The sequence below is a fragment of the Passer domesticus genome, chromosome 4 (assembly GCF_036417665.1).
Source record: "Passer domesticus isolate bPasDom1 chromosome 4, bPasDom1.hap1, whole genome shotgun sequence".
NCBI lineage: Eukaryota > Metazoa > Chordata > Aves > Passeriformes > Passeridae > Passer > Passer domesticus.
This window is the reverse complement of record NC_087477.1, coordinates 51,738,646-51,756,625: the sequence shown is the minus strand read 5'-3', so window position 1 is coordinate 51,756,625 and position 17,980 is coordinate 51,738,646. Positions and strand designations below refer to the sequence as shown.

Here is a 17,980-nt window from a genome sequence, read left to right as displayed (position 1 = left end):
CTCTCTTACTGGGGCCCTTTTCCCAGAAGGTTTTATTCTGTGTAGTTCTGCATTGTGTTTTATCCCTCTCCAAAGACATCACTGTGAATGTCACTTAGCCAGAAGCGATCGTTGAAAGTCCAGTTGTGGTTTAGATTTTGTAAATCCGTTTTTTGGAGGTATTTTAAATAATCATATAGCTGAAACATTTTCTTGATGTTTTAGTTAACCTGTCAAAGTTCAGTTTGGCACAGAGTGGTGTTAGGGTATGTCTTTAATCTCTTCTTTCTCTGAGCACTTTTCCTTCTTGGTAGGATATAGCCCAACCCTTTAGTTACAGTGATTCAAATCAATCTGGGCATTTTTAGAATCACATACTTGATTTATGTATTTGCTTTGACAATTGACAGTTCTGGGCGCTATTTGCAGTGTTGTCAAAATGTGAGAGAGGTGTGTGGGTTACATCAAGAGTGTGTGCTCTTCCCTCCTTACTTGGAGATGGTAACCTTAAAGGTGATCCTCATTCATTCCAAGAACAAGCCAAAATTGCTAACTTGTAATGTGCCACATACAGACTATTCAAAACTAGCAATTTATCTTTGGTAAATAGCACATTGTAGGTTTCTAAAGTACAGTTTTGTGCATTGTTTTCACTCAAAGAGTGTAACCTCTTTATGACAAGCTAACTGCAAGCATCTAATACATGGTTTTAGTTATAAAAATAATGATTAACTCAACACTTGCCTTCCAGTGTTTATCTTCTGAAAGTGCCAGTACTAGTGTTGCTAGGAGATGTCTTGCTGCTTGCAGTTACCTGTGATGTATTTCTCTGCAAGGCTGTACATCACAAGAAGGGTATCTTGGTCTTAACCTGTAGTTTTTGGGAAGAGGAGCCCAAGAAGAAAAGTGCTGTGTCCCTTGTATTTTGATAGGCTAATCACTGTATTTGAGATGTTCCATTGGTTTGGTTTTCAGGTTGTAGCAATGATAGATGACGGAGTTTGGGGGAAATTTCTTTCAATTTGATCTTTTGTTTGAAATTTTCAAAGCTTAAATGTATGTGTGGAGAGAGAGATGTCTGCCTTTCTTTTCTTTGAGCTGAAAAGCACAGAAATTCCCCTGTTGTGTCTTACACTGTCTGAGCAGGCTTTCACCCATAAGCAGGCAAGAGAAAATGATGTGTCGCCCTTTTTTCCTTCCTCCTTTCCCCAAATCTACCCTTCAGGGCAGGGAAAGAAGCAACCTTTTGTGGTACTTCTATATATTATATCTAAAGGAAAAGTTCTTGAACCCACCTCCTGTCAGTTTTCAGAAGGCTTCATTTTCTCTCAAGAGAAAATTAGAGGAAGGGAGCTGTTGGAATGGCGTCATATCTTTGGTGGTAAATGTTGTAACAAGAGGTAAACTGACAGTGATAACTGTATGGTCAGAAATTAATGCCTGCAGAAGAAGTTACCAAATAGGAAGCTACTGAGCACTTGTTGTAGGCAAAAGTAGAAAGTAACTTAGATTAGAGGTTGGCAGTTATCACAGTCATCATAAAAAATATTATGTTGTTTGGCTGAGAAGAATGGCAGTACATGATATACCTGAACCTTAGAAATATACAAGGTGTTATCTGTAAAGGATAAATTGCTCTGTCTTTGAATTGCTTAGTGCTGTGAATATCTCAGCCTTCTTATCTAAAAATGAAATTTGCAACCTTGCTTGATGCCTTTTCCTTGAAAGGAAATGTTGCTGGAAAGCACTTAAAACTGATGGTTTTGCTATCAAAATATTAGTGAATGTGTGGTCTTAGCCATGTTCAGATCCTGGTTACTTTAAACTTGTGCACATTAAAATAATGCAATTTGTAGTAACTCTAGGTCTGTGGTGTTTGCTGATGGCTGTTTTTTTCTATCAAATATTGTTTCAGCACTGAAGCATCCTGCAAAAAAAGAGAGGATTATTTGGAATGGCCTGAATATTTTATGGCAGTAGCTTTTCTGTCAGCACAAAGAAGTAAGGATCCAAGCTCTCAGGTAAGAAGGCAACATATAATAATAAGATAACCTAATCTATATTGCCTATCACATCAGATGTACACATAGCAGTTTCAGGAATTTCTTAATAAAAGTTATTTCAGCGTATAGCTGTTCAGTTTTTAACATAGTCAGCACCTTCTGTTACAGAAATTCTCTTATTGGGCCTGACCTCTTATATATAATTCTGTGTACATTTGTAGCTTGGAGTTTTATAAATCATCTTTTCATCTAGAAGTTAAAATAACACATGCATTTTGTCTCCTTTTCCCAGCAACTATAGTCACTTTTAGAGGAGGATAAAACTGCTGGAAGTTTTAGGTTGTAATTTTTTAAGATGCAACATTTCACAAGTTTCTTTTCCTCACTTGTAAGAGTATTTGTTTGTTATTGGGTTGACTGGAGTTTTCTTCTAGTTTGTTCCTCCCTCAGGATCCCCTGTTCCCAATGCTTCACTGTCTGTTTCCATTTTTCACATGTTTCATGTGCCTCTGTTCAATATTGTTCAATAGTGATTTCAGGTGATTGATACAGGTTCTGAAACATGATATTCTGCAGGATGTAGTCATCCTGTTAGACTTCCTTTGTGTGAAAAAAATCAGGAAGCAAATTGCAGAAAAGCAATCTGTTCACTTCCTTCTGTCCATTTTGGCACTTAGCTCTCTGAAGGTTGTTCACTTGGGGCTAAGGTTTTGTTACCCAAGGGCCGGCTGACAAGCACGTTGTGTGAATTAAAATCAGTGCTATTGCAATTTCAACAAATAATATGGGCAGAAAATTAAAAAAATGGGACACATTCTTTAAGAAGAGTCCCTTTGTACAATTAGGTTGAAGCAATAAAGGGTGAAAGTTAAAAGGTTTGGAATTTTAGTGCATGTTTGCAACAAGCCACAAAGGCTTGTGAGGCCTGCGTAAGCCAGCACTTGTATTTCTGTTACATCTTTCATAACTTTTCTTCTGCTCATGTTGCTCATACTGCTGCTGGGAAAGCTAGTTTGCGGAGCTGAACTTACGTGTTTACTGGGGTTCATTCAGTGCTGTTTCTGCTCCCTGAACTAGGTTATTTCATAAGCAGACAAGGAACAGTGCTGGCAGGCTGGAATGGGAACAGCATGACCAAAGGGGTAGCAGAGTTACATCTGCCCTGACTTATTTCAAAGCCCCACCAGTTAGGTACAGTTGTAGCCCTGCTCACTAGATAGTGTGACTTAATATATTAAGTGAAGCTTGTATCTCTTAAATGAAAATCGTAGGACTGACTATTCATGTCTCATCTTCTTATTGACACATTGTTTTGCATGCTTTTGGTACTATATAAATCTGATTTTATTTAGGTTGGTGCCTGCATTGTAAATTCAGAAAACAAGATTGTTGGAATTGGATACAATGGGATGCCTAATGGTTGCAGTGATGATGTACTGCCCTGGACAAGAACAGGAGAAAATAGACTAGACACAAAATATCCTTATGGTAAGGCTTCTTGTGGTTGACAGGTTAGACTGGTGGTGTCTGTATCTGTGAAAGTTCAGCTGGTAAAGTATCGATCAGTTTTTCTTCCACTCACTTAATATCATTAATGTACTGATATGTGGTGCACCAGGATAAAAATCACAGTCTATTTAAAGGACTGACTTCCTGGTGAAATAGGTTCATAAATATTAGCCATCTTGGTCTGGATAGTGAAAGCCTGTAAATATGAAGCTTCTCATTAGCACACAGCTGCAGTGCATGCAGGTAATTGCTGCTTCTGTGTGTTTGTCTCCACAGAAATTACACTGTGTGTATATGCAAAACAAGTAATGGAGTATAAAATACAGGTATTAAAATTATAAACTCCAGTACTTGTGGGAAATTTCCATTTCAGGTGTTGATGGGATAGGCTGAACATACTATGAAGAAGCTGAATATTTGACTTGAAGTCTGTGTGCCATGGGTCTACCTTTCTGTGGGTGAGGTGGCTTTCATTGTTTATTTCAGCCTCTGATTTGATTCCCACTTATTGATGGACAAAAGGAGTGAAGAGCAAGGATGTTTCATGGTAAATGTAGTGGAGTGCTGCTTTGGATCTTAAAGCCTTTGTCTTTGAAGCAGGCATAGTTTGTCCTTCTGTAAGTGTTATTTAAAGGGTCCTCTGTGAAATTGGGTTGACCTGTCAGCAGGGCTGACTGTTCTGGATCAGGTGTGGTTTGCAGGAACCAAGGAGACTGGGCTGCCATGTGGCCTGCAGTGTGGGGAAGAGACCTTGGTTAGGACTGCTAAGAGACCATACAGTCTCTCCCCATGCTTCCTTAAGTCCCCTTTGGTCTTTCTGCACCCACTCCAGCTCCTGCTGCATGTCTGTGTGTGACACCAATGCAGCAGAAGCCACAGGCACAGAAAAACCAGGAGCTTCTACATCCTATGCTGCCTCTCAGCCTCTCCTGAGCTCAGGAATGGCAGGGCAGAGAAACACAAAAGAGAGAACCACAGTCTTGGGAAATTTTCTTTCTCCCTGTGTGGATGGGGGAAAGTCAGCACAGGAGTTCACCTTTTGCAGAGAAATACTCTTTTCCAGTGACCAGTATTTATCTCTGCCTACTATTACTGTTTCTTACTTGTAACTTTAACAATTGGTGTGATAGAGAAATTAAACTTGCATGAGTTTTGACATAGCCTGAGCTCACTCAGAGCTCTTTCTAAAAACCATTTTCTGGTTTTCTATAGCATTGAGGTGAAAGATGATATGCAGTGGCTCAGCACATAATTAATCAGTTTGATATTTTTGACTTCTTAAAACCCTAGTACTTTGTCCTTGTTCACTTCACCAATTTATTATAAAACCTCTAATGGTAACTCTTAAGCTCAAGACCATTTCATATTATTTTTTGTAACAGGTGTATTCCCAATATAGGGCCAAATTTGAAGTCTTCTCTGAACCACTGGTTTGACATATAGTGCTGTGACCATAATGGTACAACTTAGCATGCCTGCCCTTTATTTATAGGGTGAGGAAACAAGTGTTAGCCCATTGATTAAATATAAAGCACTGAAAACAGAATATTGATTTTGGTTGAATTTTTATGCTGCCGTAAGGTCTCAGTTCTGAGCTAAAGAGTATGGGTGGTCTCTGGCATTGGAGCATGTTCCAGGCACTCAAATCTGGGCTGACCAGTTTAAACTAAAAGTACTGTGGGAAATCTTTGTACAAGATGATGTGAGAAATTTTTTCTTTTTGTTAACTCTGACTGCAGAAGATGTGCAGTGTGTGATGTTTAAAAAATGAGCTAACTAGTAACAGCTTGGAGTGCTGAGCTGATTTCCAGGAGTTGGTGTAACTACTACCCTTCCCCCTATTATCTTAGTCTTCACCTCATTAAAAAAATCACAACTTTGTAACACAAAGTGTCTGCTGTGATGAATAAACAACCTATTTTGTAATTCACAGATCATTTAAACTCTAGCAATTTCTTATTAATCTTGATAGCACAGTTGACAGACCAGACAAGTATATATATAAAAAAAAGTATTCTGCTTAAAAAAATTCTGGTAGATGCAGAGACACACAGAAATGCTGCTAAAATCTCATTAAACTGTCATTTTTCCTTTCTCCTTTTGCTAATCATCACAGCATTTGTGTAAATTGAACTTTTTATCCTTGCATTTTCCTGACTGGCTTATTCAGAGACAGTACAATCTTCTGTGAGCTCCATTAGCTGACCATGGGAATGGTGGCACTTTCATCACTGCAGTGTAGCTTATTAGATGAAGCTGATGGTAATTGTGCATGTACCACCCCACTAAGTTGGAAGGTGTCTTCTGGAGCTACTTCATGCATCAGCAGTGCTGCAGAAAAGGTCTGGGGCTGGATGTGAGTGCTGACCACTGGTCTTGGGTACTCTTGTGGGTTAGCCATAAACGCTTAGCTCGCTTCCCGTGTTTTGCACCACTCTTGCCAGCTTTCTCCAGAACAAAGCTTCAGTGTGGCTCTTCCAGTGGTGTTCTGGAGGGCAGGGTGGAAAAAAGACTGCAAAGAAAACAGGCATCAGGTGTAGGCTTATAATGCAAAGCCTGCTGAGATGGTATGCTTAACCCTCCTCCTTCCCTCAGGCATACTGGCAGATATGCAACACATACTCTGTTTCATGCTCTGAAAATCCCTCTCTGGTGGGCTGCATAAAAGTCTTCTCACTTCTTGATGCACTTTGAACTGAGACTTACAAAATAACTGTGTGGTGTCACACACAGTTATTTTGTAAGGACTCTGGAGCTTGAGGAAACCAAGGCCTGAGGGCAGTGTGTTGCTGATGGAGCCCTAAGATGAGCACGAGCCAGTCTGTGCCAGTTGGCCTCAGGACCAGGGGTCAGTCCCTGGCCCTGTCTGTGTTTAGCACCATGACATAGTAGGGGATTGGACCCAGAGGCAATCTTTGCAGAAGGGTCTTAGGTGATCCTGTAACAAATTTATTGAGCTCAAATTTATTGAGCTGCATTGACCCTACAGCTCTGATCAGATTTACTGTTTCATGGCTAAAAATCTTCCAATTTCCACCCTAAATTATCTGTGGTTAGTTTTTAGATTCTTGCATGTGCCAGCAATGCTCTTTTAGCTTGTCTTATTCACTGTGGTTAACCCTTTCTCCTTCCCTGTGCACTTACTGATAACAGTTACCTTTTGAACTTCTGTTGTGAGGTTTAACAAGTCCTGTCACTCTTGAATTTTGCTGTATCTTGAAACTTGTTGGTTTGAAATTCACCACTGTCTGGGTTACCTGTGTCTGCTGCACTATACTGCATGTATCTATCTCAAGCGTGGGTTCTGCTCAACTCACTGTTAGGGGCAGTGTTGTACTTGATTAAGAAATCCAAGTCTAACCTGAGCTGCTCCTGCAAGAAGGCACCAAACTGTGGTAGCTGCTGTTCACCTTTCCTTGGAGGATGGAAACATTTGCAAGGCATTTGGATATTACAGGTGCACGTGGTACTGTGCATTCCTTATGAGACTCTTGAAGTGGATGGAGGCTCTTCCTTCTAGTTGTGGTGTATATTTGAACAGTATAGCCTTGTTATATCAGAAAGCACAGAGTATTTTGCAGGGTGCCATTTTTGGCAGCACAAAATCAAGGTGTCGTTGTTATGTTGGAAGTGGCTCCAGGCTGCCAGTCAGTAACAGCAGCAGGGATGTGTCTGTGCACATGAGAGAAATGGAAGATTTCTCTAATTCTTTTCCAATTTTACTAAGATGTTATTAAAAGCTCTTTCTGAAGCATTGTATTCAGTGCTATGTGCAGAAGCTTCTTAGTAATTAGGCAAAATTCTGTTTTTCAGAGTCAAAAGTGTCCCCTCTGTTTCTTTTAGACAAATCTGAGGATTTGTTGATGCTCAGTTTCCTCTCACCATTCATTTAAAATACTACATTTTTGTCCTATTAACACAATCTTCCCACTAAATCTAGTTGCTGTGCTCCTGTTATGCCCTCTGTAATCTAAGAACATCCATTTGACAACCAGTCTCTAATTAAAGGTTTTAAATTAAAATGACTGGCAAATTTAGAAACCTCTGAGCAATACAGAAAATATTGAGTAAGTATGCTTACAAATATTTATACAGGTTCAAATATGATAAAATATGTGCTGTGGCAAAAAGTATGCTCTAATTGAACAGTACCTGCTGTGTAAAATGAAACAAACTGTTATCAACATTTCCTGGTGTTAGGATTATGAGCTTTTTGTCAATTTTTCAGAGAAATGAACACTCAACAATATTCAGGCAAATGTTAGTTTTGTAGAAGCTGTTATTTTGACAGTACAAAATTTGATAAGGCACTCTGAGGAGGTGTGATGCTCTCTCTCCAATTGGCAGTGCAAAGATGAGGCTTCAGCTGGGAAGGGGATCTATAGGAGATGGTCTCCACTTACAGCCACTCTCATCCTGCATGGATTTTTGTCCAATTCTGGTGTCATACATCAAACCTGTAGAAATTTTGGAGATTTAGAAACAACCAGTTCTTCTTGTTCTGCTTTCTTGCTAAGAAACACCTCTATGTTCTGCTAGGAGTAGAACCAGCTTGGAGCAGGATGGGAGAAACTAAAATAGGGTGGGTTAGCTAATGCTGCTCACATTTTGAGAGGGCCTTCTCTGGTCTGACCCAGCAAGTTTTGTGATGTTCATAAATGGGCTGGGTGGTTCCCATCTTCACTTCCCAGTTTTTGTGGAAGAAAGCCATGAGGCTGGGTTATGTTTTTCTAACTGCAGTTGAGGAGGCTAGGCCTCCCAACAAACCTGCTGCTGTCCTTGCCTCTGTGCTCTGACCACAGCTTCTTCTCCAGCACACACAGAGGGAGAGAGAGCAGCAGGAAGGGCTGAGGGCAGTGCCAGCCCAGCATCAGTGTCCTGCCTGCCCTTAATGAAGTGACCAGCAACCATCCCTATGCTTTCAAAAAGGCTGAAAAAAACAGATGTCCTTCTACAAATTCCAGATCCATCAACCACTGCCCCCAGTGGTTGTCACTCCAGACTCCATTCCTTAAATTAATGTTTTGATATCTTCTGGGATTCTTGATAGGTGTTCAGTGTCAGAGTTACAGCAAAACAAAATTTTTAGTCTGGCTCAATTAGTAATTAATAGCACTAAAATGTCGTTCTCACTAGCCCTTCCTCTGGTTGCTTCTTTAAAGGGTCTTTAAAGTTATGGTCCCTAGCATGCTCCTCATCAAGCATGTAAGCCTTTAAACAGTGTTAAACACCTTGACTAGTCTTGTGGTTCTCATGAAATTGCTAGTCAGAACACGTTTAGAATGTGGGAAGGGTACTTCTGACTCTGCAACCCACTGGGAACATGCTCATGTTAAGTGTTCAATCCTGAAAAATTGCCATTTATAGGGTAAGCAGGGGTCTCTTATTTACAGGTGAGCTTAAGGATGAGTGCTACCTCAGCTATGCAACACAAACCAGCATGCAATGAGAAGAGATAGAAACACTAGCAATTAATACTACCAGTAGTGAAGCAGTCATTCATTGGCTTTTTTCTTTTTCTTTCCCCTTTCATGAACCTAGTAGCAGGTGGTGGGAATGTCAGAGCACACACTTAACTTCTCGTTGCATGGTTATTTCTTCAGCTAATGAAGCCTTTTGAGAATACTTTTCAAGCTACTTCTCCAGAATGGAAACCAGTGTTGTGGACTTGATACTATGTTGGCTACATGTGAATATTGTTTTTTTTAAAGCCAAAGCTCTCGAGCCCCTCATAGGGTATTGTAAAAATTCTTAGTTTTACTAGTCTGCTTAAAAGATACAGTTTTCAGAGTTCTGAATACTGTGGACCTGGGAAAGGTTATTTTAAGTTAGCTTCTTACTATCTCAGAGAAAAATTTGTAACTAATAGCAGGAGCTCTTAACAGCTTAGAAAAAACTTCATAACACCCCAAATATAAACTAGTTAGTCATTAACAAGAGGGATTTTGGACTTCTGGATTTGTTTTCTGTCTCTCAAAAAAGCTGGGGAGATCTATAAGAAAAATCTGGGAGCAATAGACCTATCTTACCTGGTCAATGCCTGTTTGTCAGAGCGAGGTGAATATGAGTAAGAGGGAATTAAGAGTGATGGGACAAAGCCTAAAAATACTTGTCTGATGCCAGCACCTTCTTAAGAACCATCTGGCATAATAACCCTTTATAAGTAGCACATGTCTAGGGAGATGTATAAAACAAAGACATATGTAATGATAGTTTCCCAGAATATGCCTTCAAATCACAGTAACTGAGACAGAACAGTTTGGTGTTTAATAGCCCAGTAGACTAAAAAAGTAATACTGGATGGAAAATTATGACTTCTGGAGTCAGTGCAAGGTTCTGGTCCTGTACCAGTCTCTGCAATAAGTTCAGTAAGAAATACTTGGTTAGGTACATGAAAAATGTACCTAATTTTCTATTTGAAATGAAAACCTGCTGGATTTGTTGTAGACCCAAGTACTTTTTGTCTTGGAATGATTTGTCTGTTTCTTATTGCTGTCTCTGTGTCTTCTGTCCACATGGGATAGTTGTAATTTTTCTTAACTTCAGATTGTGTGAAGATGGTCAGGAGGCAAAATTTATGGTTTTCCCTTGCTCCAGCTGATTATCTGCTATAAGTTATTCTTAGGCTGATCTTGTTTTTGCTTGGGAAGGGGTTTGTTGTTGAAAGTTTGTAGAAGTCTGCCAAAAGAACCTTTTTCTCTCATTAGTGCAGGAAGGAAACTTGTTGCAGTACTAATAATGAAACTTGTCTGGTTTTACAGCTGAAGGTTCTTGAGTTTTAATGAAGGAAAAATATTTACTAAAGGCATTAGTTTTGTTTCTTTTCTAGTTTTGGGAGCCTTTGAAAACATCCTTCTTTTTGGATGCCTTCCATATTTTAAACTGCTGCCTAGAACACAAATATATTGTTCAAAGAAACTTAAAAGTGATGTTTCTGTCCTGTTGACATAACCCCTATTTCCAGTTGTGGAAATTATATCACTCTCTTACCCAATCCTCTGTAGCCGCAGGAAAATAATTCTCTGACTATTTATTGTGAAGGCTTTATAAGATTGGTGCAACTTAGTAATGTACTTGGAGTTCAACATACTTTCTGGATTTTCTAAATGTGTAGGTTCATATAACTGCATCTCTCATACACTTAATGGCATGTATTTAAAATACAGTGTGACCCAATAACACTTGCAGTAGAAACAGTAAAAATAATGAAAGAAGCCTTAATGTGATGGTTCTTGGCTCTTGGTTGGTTTTTTGGGGTTTTTTTTTCTTTTTCAATTTCCTGGTTTTTGTGTTGGTTTCTGGCTTTACTGGTTATGAGAAGGTATGTGGACAGCATAACATGGGTGTGGTAGAAGCCAATACTGAGCTTTCTTTTGCAAGTGTTTGGTCCTTTGTGACTTGCTTGCATGGGAAAGTTTGTGCACTGTAAGTTAGGCTGTAAATTTGTAGTGCATTAGCTGTTGTATAGAAAATTCCATGTAGACATTTAGTGCATATGGAAAACGTTTCCATTCAGCAGTGATTCCTGTGTGTTGAAGGTAGTGCACTCAGTTATTTGTGTGGTGAGATCATTCACACAGAGGTCAGCATATAGCACCAAGTTTGCTATGAAGTTGTGCTATGAAACTTGGTCTGTTTTAATTTTCACATGGGCACAAGGGAGAAGAAAATGACTTAAAAAAAAAATCTGTTCTTCAAAACAAGCAGTGGAAAACCTCTGTCTGCACATGCAGGTCTCTAAATGATCTCAAACCCACACCACACTTCAGCATCTGTTTAAGAAGTCAGGGCAGCAGGCAGTTTCTTAGTAGGTAGGTATATAAATTATGCAACTTGCTGTTATTCCTAGGAGTAAACAGGAAGTTCTTGCAGAACTAATGTTTTTTTCAAAGCTTGATTGTGAATGACACAGAAACTTCCCTCTTCTCAGGTGTGTTGGTAAAACATTAGATAATCTGCTCTTTACCATAATCTGAGAATGCCTGTTCTCATAAACACTGGTGCTGTCTGTCCTGAAGGAGCTATTGTGTTATGGTGGAGTAAGGCGGGATGGTCCATTGCTACCTGGCCTGTCTCAAATCCATGGAGAAGTCAGGACTTTGTTTTCCTGCTTATGAAATCTGGCACCTTTTAATGAGCAGTAAAGTCGCTCTTAATATTGAAGCTGGATGTTTTTATGGCCGAGTGTGTCTTGTGTATTCTGGGGGTGGGAGAATCCTGCAGCAGTGCTGAGCATTCTGAGGCCCAGAGGACAGAGCTGCTCGGTTTTACTTGGCGACTCTGCTGCCTTTAAGAGCGCACAGCGCGCTCCTACAGCCATAAGACTGCTCCTATCTGTGCATGTAAACACATAAATGAGCTGTTTTATACTGGCACTTAGATACTCCTGAGAGTTGTGAAGCTGTGAGATATTGCTTCACTAAGGGTGGTTGCAATGGCTTGGCCCACAGCCTACGGCTTTGTTGCCTGCAATAGGTGTTAGCAAATGGCAGTGCTAATGCACTTAATGATATCATTACTAATCAGCAGCCTGGTCACAACAATTGACCTTCATTGATCTTGGTATTTCTGCTTTTATTTCTTTCTCTGCCCTTTATGATAAGCTGTGCAAGCTATTTGCCTTTGAAAATAATGCGAGCAATTATATTGTAGCACTTTAATTTTAGTTTGACCAATTTATTTTAATGATCAGTATTATGAATTGTTTCTTCCCTTGTTTAATCAGTGTGCCATGCCGAATTGAATGCCATCATGAACAAAAACTCAGCTGATGTGAAAGGCTGCAGCATGTATGTTGCCTTATTTCCTTGTAATGAATGTGCAAAGCTCATCATCCAGGCAGGTAAGCAGTAGTGCCAGCTTGCTTTTTCAGGGTTGCAGTGCTGCCTGCTCATTGGCGTCTTCTAATAGATGTATTTGATGTTAAATTGCTGATGTTAGATCTAAATTAATTGCACTGTCAACCTCATAAGATGCTACTTGTGGGGGTTTTTTGCATCTGAATGGTGCCAAATTTTTCCAGTGCTAATTGCATCTACTGTGATTCTAAACGTGCTTCTAATTTAGGTTTGTAACTTCTTAGACCAGGAGCTGCCAAAGAACAACACAGGCTTTGCATATAATTACTGTCAATTTTACTGTGCTCTGGCACATTGAATAGAGTAGGGCAGAAAGAAATAAACTTCTGCATGACAAAAGGTCTGTTGGGAGTATATACATGAAATTTTAATTTGAATGTGATGCATAGTAGATATTCGAAGATTTTAAAATATCTTTGCTCATAAATGTCATAAGATTTCTATGATCCTACTTTAATTATGTCTTTCATTACAATTATTATAAATCTGTGCCACTGCAGCAAGTGTGCTGGCCTAAATGTGTCTCCTTTTTTGAGATTAGGCAGTATCTGCAGCAGGCTTCAATTCTGTAAAAATCTCTGCTTAAAGTAGCATGTATTTTGCTCACTGAGTAAAGTCATGCAGTCCCAGCATGGGTTGTTGTTCTGGGGAGTGTCTCTTACCACTAATGGCCACAGGAATATAGGAAGAAAGCAGCAAACAGAAGGCTTCTTTATTTTGGTTCAGTATGGTCTGAAATCAAGAGGGGTGAATAGGGAAATATGATGATGTTCTGCATTTGTGCTTCATACAATTCTCTTACAGAATCAAAATCAAATGGTCTTCAAGGTAGATTGGCTGCTTTTTCTCAGTGTAATCACTCATCCTTTTCCTTATGCACTTAGGTCAGCACTAAATTGCAATGTATTGATATTCATGCTGTCTGGCAAACAGAGGAAGATGTTGATCAGCTATGAAACGCTTGTGAATTCTCTTTTGAAGCCTTTATATTTCTCCTCTTTTCTAAGTGGTTTAAGCAAAGTTCATTCAGCAATTTTCCACAGCATACATTTGTGAGTGGAGGTGTACCAAGGAGTTGTAGACCGTGTGGATGAATGCTGTCTCTTCTGATTTTGTGCACCAGACATTACTATTTTTTTTTCAGTGTAATTCTAACATTTTTTCTATGTGACTTCTTTAGGCATAAAGGAAGTTATTTTCATGTCTGACAAGTACCATGACACTACAGAAATGACAGCTGCACGGCGGATGTTTGATTTGGCAGGTATTATATATAGGTGAGAGAATTAACTTTTTTTTACTCTGGAATGGAAAAAAAGGGGGGATGTGAAACAGACCAACTTTAGGGCAAATGTTTTTCTTCTTTCAGTCATGTAGCATTTTATTCCTCTGTAGTGTTTGTAGATGGCTTGCTCTGTGGAGGGACTGCTGCACCATTCTTTTGCCTTGTGTATGGTGAGAGTTCAATTTTGAAACGTTTGTATAAGAAAATGGTCCATGACTCATTTTGTTCCTGGAATGGGAGTGAAATCGCCAGGAGGTGGTTGTTTGTTACATTGTACTCGGGAGAGTCTTCCTTGACCCTGCTTGGGGCAGGGCTAAATTATCTCCCGAAGTCGTGTGTAACCTGGATTATCCTGTGATCGTATGAGTTGGACTGAAACAAACAACTGTTTTTTTTGTTGGTGGTGGTTTTGTGGATTACTCCATCCTTATTGTAACTTCAGTATCTTGTTGTTACTGTCAGTTTGGGAAGGTGTCAAACAAGCCGCCCATAATTAATTCTTGGTACTTATAGCTGTTCATCTTCTTTGGTCAGTTTTTAGGTGAGAAAAGGATAAAACTTGGAATATTTGCCTTGAAGTAATGATAACCTGAAAAATGTTTCAAGAATGGGGTTTTTAAAGACACTGACAGAAATACCTAAAGACAATCTGTTCAACAGCGAGTTTGATGGGAGTAGCATGCTGTGGGTGAGGCTAATTATGTAGTCAGGGAGGCTTTGCAACTCTAAAAAGTTTTACAGTATTAATATAAAGACTTGGAAAAATTTGCAAACATAACAATTCTGACAGATAAAATTTTAGGATGAAAGATACCTACTGGGCTAGGAAACATCCATGGAAAAACACAGCAGTACTTGAAATTCAGTTTCAGTCCTTCAGTGTATTTCCTGTCTACTAAGACTATTTGACTAAGAAGCATAAATCATTCTCTTGCAAGTCAAATCTTGTAACTTCTCCAGGGTGAGAAATGTTTCTTGCATTTCAGATTGCTATTCAGAACAAAGCATTCAGAGTTTCTGTGGTCAGCAGCAAGTGCTTTCCTGCGTTGACTGTTACTTATCCTTGTATCGATTGCTGAGGATGTAGGTGGTACTTAATGAATCTCTTGAACTGAACTGCAGAGCTTAATTAGGCACTAAATCCACTATTTGCATAATCTTTTGTTTACTGGTAGACTGGAAAATATATGCTCAGTCCCTGTATACCTTCCTTGCTAATTGCTGCAGCAGATGCTGTAATGATAATAAAAGGAAACATTTTGCGGCAGTATTAATTTTAGAGTTCTAAAGTTACCATTTTTAAATTATTCCCTCTTAACTAGTTTGGGTTTTACCCAGTATGACATAATGTGATCTATTCCCCTTCCACAAAAAATATTCTATTATGCTGACACAAAGCTTGAAAGTGTTTTTCTAAAACTTGGCAGGAAAAAATTGATCAAAATATCAATATTACCATAGTGTATTCCAAATATCTTTTTTTATATGCATACATATACAGAAGATTTAAATTTTTTTTCCTGGATGCCAATATCTAGATACCTCTATCTAGATTTGTAAATATATATTAAAAATATTTGAAATGTTAATATGTTATGAACAAAAATCACAAACCTGGTAACATTATGCCACCACCTGCAGCTAAGTTGGTAAAAGTCCTTTGACTCCTGGGTAATTTATAAATTCCAATAGCTGAAGAATGTACAGGGTAACCCACCCCATGTGTCTTTTTGTCTTAGTCTTTCTTGTCCAGGTTTCTCTCAGTGTGGCGCACTATAATTGGCTCCCATAGAGAAGAAAACTACAAGAATCCAAGGATGTGTTTTTTGGGATTTTTTTATCCTTCAGAAATTTAGCTGGAACTAAAGCAAGCAAAATGTTTTAACTACTCACTAACTAATATCTGTATTTTTCTCTTTTTTTAGGGAATTCAAGCCAAAGTGTAACAAGATCATCATCGACTTTGATTCAATTAACAGCAGACCAAGTCAGAAGCTTCTGTGAATTATGTCTCGTTAAGTCTTTAGAAGAGTGTGATTATCCTTTTCTAAAAAGCTTCTAATGCCTTTCATCTTGAAGTTACTTGCAACTTTTTAATGGTTTCTATAGCTAAAGTAGACTTATAAGAAATCCAAGGCATAAAATGTCCCGCTCACTTCATCTTGTCATGTGGAATCTAAATCTACTTAAAATTTTTTGATGCCTTTATCAAAACTGCTTAAAAAATAGAGACATGTAGATGAAACAATCTAAGTAAAGAAAACTGTTCTGATTCTTCCTGTATTCATCGCCACATGCTCTGGTGGGCTGTCAGCACAGATTTACCCTCAGTTTAACAGCAGTACTTGTAACCAGTAGTAAGGTGGAATATGCTAATAGATGTTGGTCTCTCTGTTGGATATGTGGATCTTCACAGTTGATCCTAATAAAGAACAAAAAATGTTATCCGTGCAAATGCTAATCTTCCAACTAGCATAACACTAATATTTAAAAGGTTTTACAGCTTTAGGAATGTGTGCCATTCTGCTTGTTACCCAACAAATGAAATGCTGACTTTTCTTTTAATTGCTATCTGACATTGCCATACTTGGGGAGGGTTGAGAGAGGAAGCTGTTCTGAGAATTGTCCATGCCTGAGTGAGCTTTACAGGTGATTTCAAATCCTTGTTTTCCCCAAGACTCCAGAACTGAAGGGGCTTGAGGGAGTAAATAATTTGGTGCTTTACCTCTGGGACTTTTACACTGAGTTTGTTTTCATGTGCAAAAGAAATTAATTTTATTGGTATAAGCTGTTCCTAGATAATCCAACATAGCTCAGTCTTAAACTCCACCTGTAAAGTAACTGAATCATTTTTTGTCCTTTGAGAGAAATTGGAGATACTCAACCCATATCCATATCTGTGCCAAAAGATGTAATTGCGGTGTTAGCTTGTTTCCCAGTGCTGACATAGTACCTCCATTTTCATAAATGTTGCCTAAAATAATATCCTTTTTAATTTTATCTTGAGATCTGGGAATAGATTTGAGTTCATTTTCTCTAATTTGATTTTTAAAAATTAAGTATGCCTAATGGCTTTGTTTAGATAACATTGGTGGTTGGTTGTTTTGTTGTTTTTTTGTTTGGTTGTTGTTATTTTTAATGTGGTTATAGTTCAATGAGCTTTTATTTTCTCTACAAAAGCTTTGTTTCATATTTTGGGACATTATGTAATTTGGCTTCATACCAGTATTATTAAAGTCTTATTAAAATCCACTACACTGAAGTAGACTCATTATTATAATATTAAGTCATGCACTTGGCTCCAGAGCGCTGCTGTTTTTGCAATCATATGGAAAGCATATTTTGTGCATTTGTGATATTACATAAAATATAATGTTCATGAACCATTTGACTACTAAAGGGATCACTGTAATGTATTGTGTGTCCATTTATAAGATAATTTCTGAGTTTCTTTTTCCTACAGCCGTTTTCCACGTCAAAATTGGTCTGTGGCTTACTGCCAGAAGAAGAAATTTGCACATATATTTTGGGGGGGGGGGGAGAACATGAAACCTGAAAAATTACTTTAATAAAATGTCACTAAGCCAGTTTATGCACATCTTTTTCTTTGGTCTGAATTAGTAAGTAAAAGCATTTTGACTTATGCATGTCTGACAGTAGGACAGAGGGGAGAGAAGAAGCAGAATTTTTGGGTTTTGCTGCAAAATTGCTATTCTCTTCATATATAATTGCTAATCTAAGTTCAGATTTAAAATGTATATGGCATTGTGATTTGAGTGTTTCATGTTAGGCCTTGGATACTGTGAATATGTAATGTGCATAAAAACTTAAAAGTTTTTTGAACCAATGTCCAGATGTTTTTAGGGAAGTATTTTTTCTTTTATAAACTTTTTTTCCCCCCACAGGACTTCCCTGGTTGTGTAACAAAAAAGCAGTACTGGAGAAAAGGATAGGATTTAAGAGTTCTCCTGATCAGGTGTTGAGCTGATAGAGGTGCACATACAAGATATCTGAGTTATGTGCAGTTGACTCAGGCCAGTAAGTGGACTCTAATTTCCAGGGCAACTTTATGGAAAGAGAAAAAGGATACCTACAATTCTTGAGACACTGTGTGCTTAGTTTGAGGGTAATGTTTTAGAGAAAATCTTGCACAAAGTAAGGATCAAAACTTGTTTATGTCCAGAATTATGTACACATCTCAGGGTTTTTTGCTTTGTTTTAATGGTTCAGAAGATAGTGCTTTGACTTCCAAATAAAGAGCACTTGCTAGAGGAAACAAAGAAAACAGCTAAATATAATAACATGTATTTCTGCTGCTGAAGCTCAAGTTTGAGATGAATAGAACC

The 17,980-nt window shown here is 38.5% G+C and overlaps 1 protein-coding gene across 6 annotated transcripts in view; it reads left to right on the top strand.

Moving 5' to 3' along the window:
* The window catches only part of DCTD (dCMP deaminase), a 201,541-nt gene extending 184,655 nt beyond the window's left edge, over nt 1-16,886 (top strand). For all 6 annotated transcript variants that reach the window (XM_064417824.1, XM_064417826.1, XM_064417825.1 and 3 more), the window contains 5 exons: nt 1,895-2,000; nt 3,335-3,470; nt 12,217-12,333; nt 13,530-13,626; nt 15,560-16,886. In XM_064417824.1, coding sequence (XP_064273894.1) covers nt 1,895-2,000; nt 3,335-3,470; nt 12,217-12,333; nt 13,530-13,626; nt 15,560-15,638 — 535 coding nt within the window. In that variant the 3' untranslated portion in view covers nt 15,639-16,886. The remainder of the gene's footprint in view (nt 1-1,894; nt 2,001-3,334; nt 3,471-12,216; nt 12,334-13,529; nt 13,627-15,559) is intronic.
* The last annotated feature ends 1,094 nt before the right edge of the window (nt 16,887-17,980 follow it).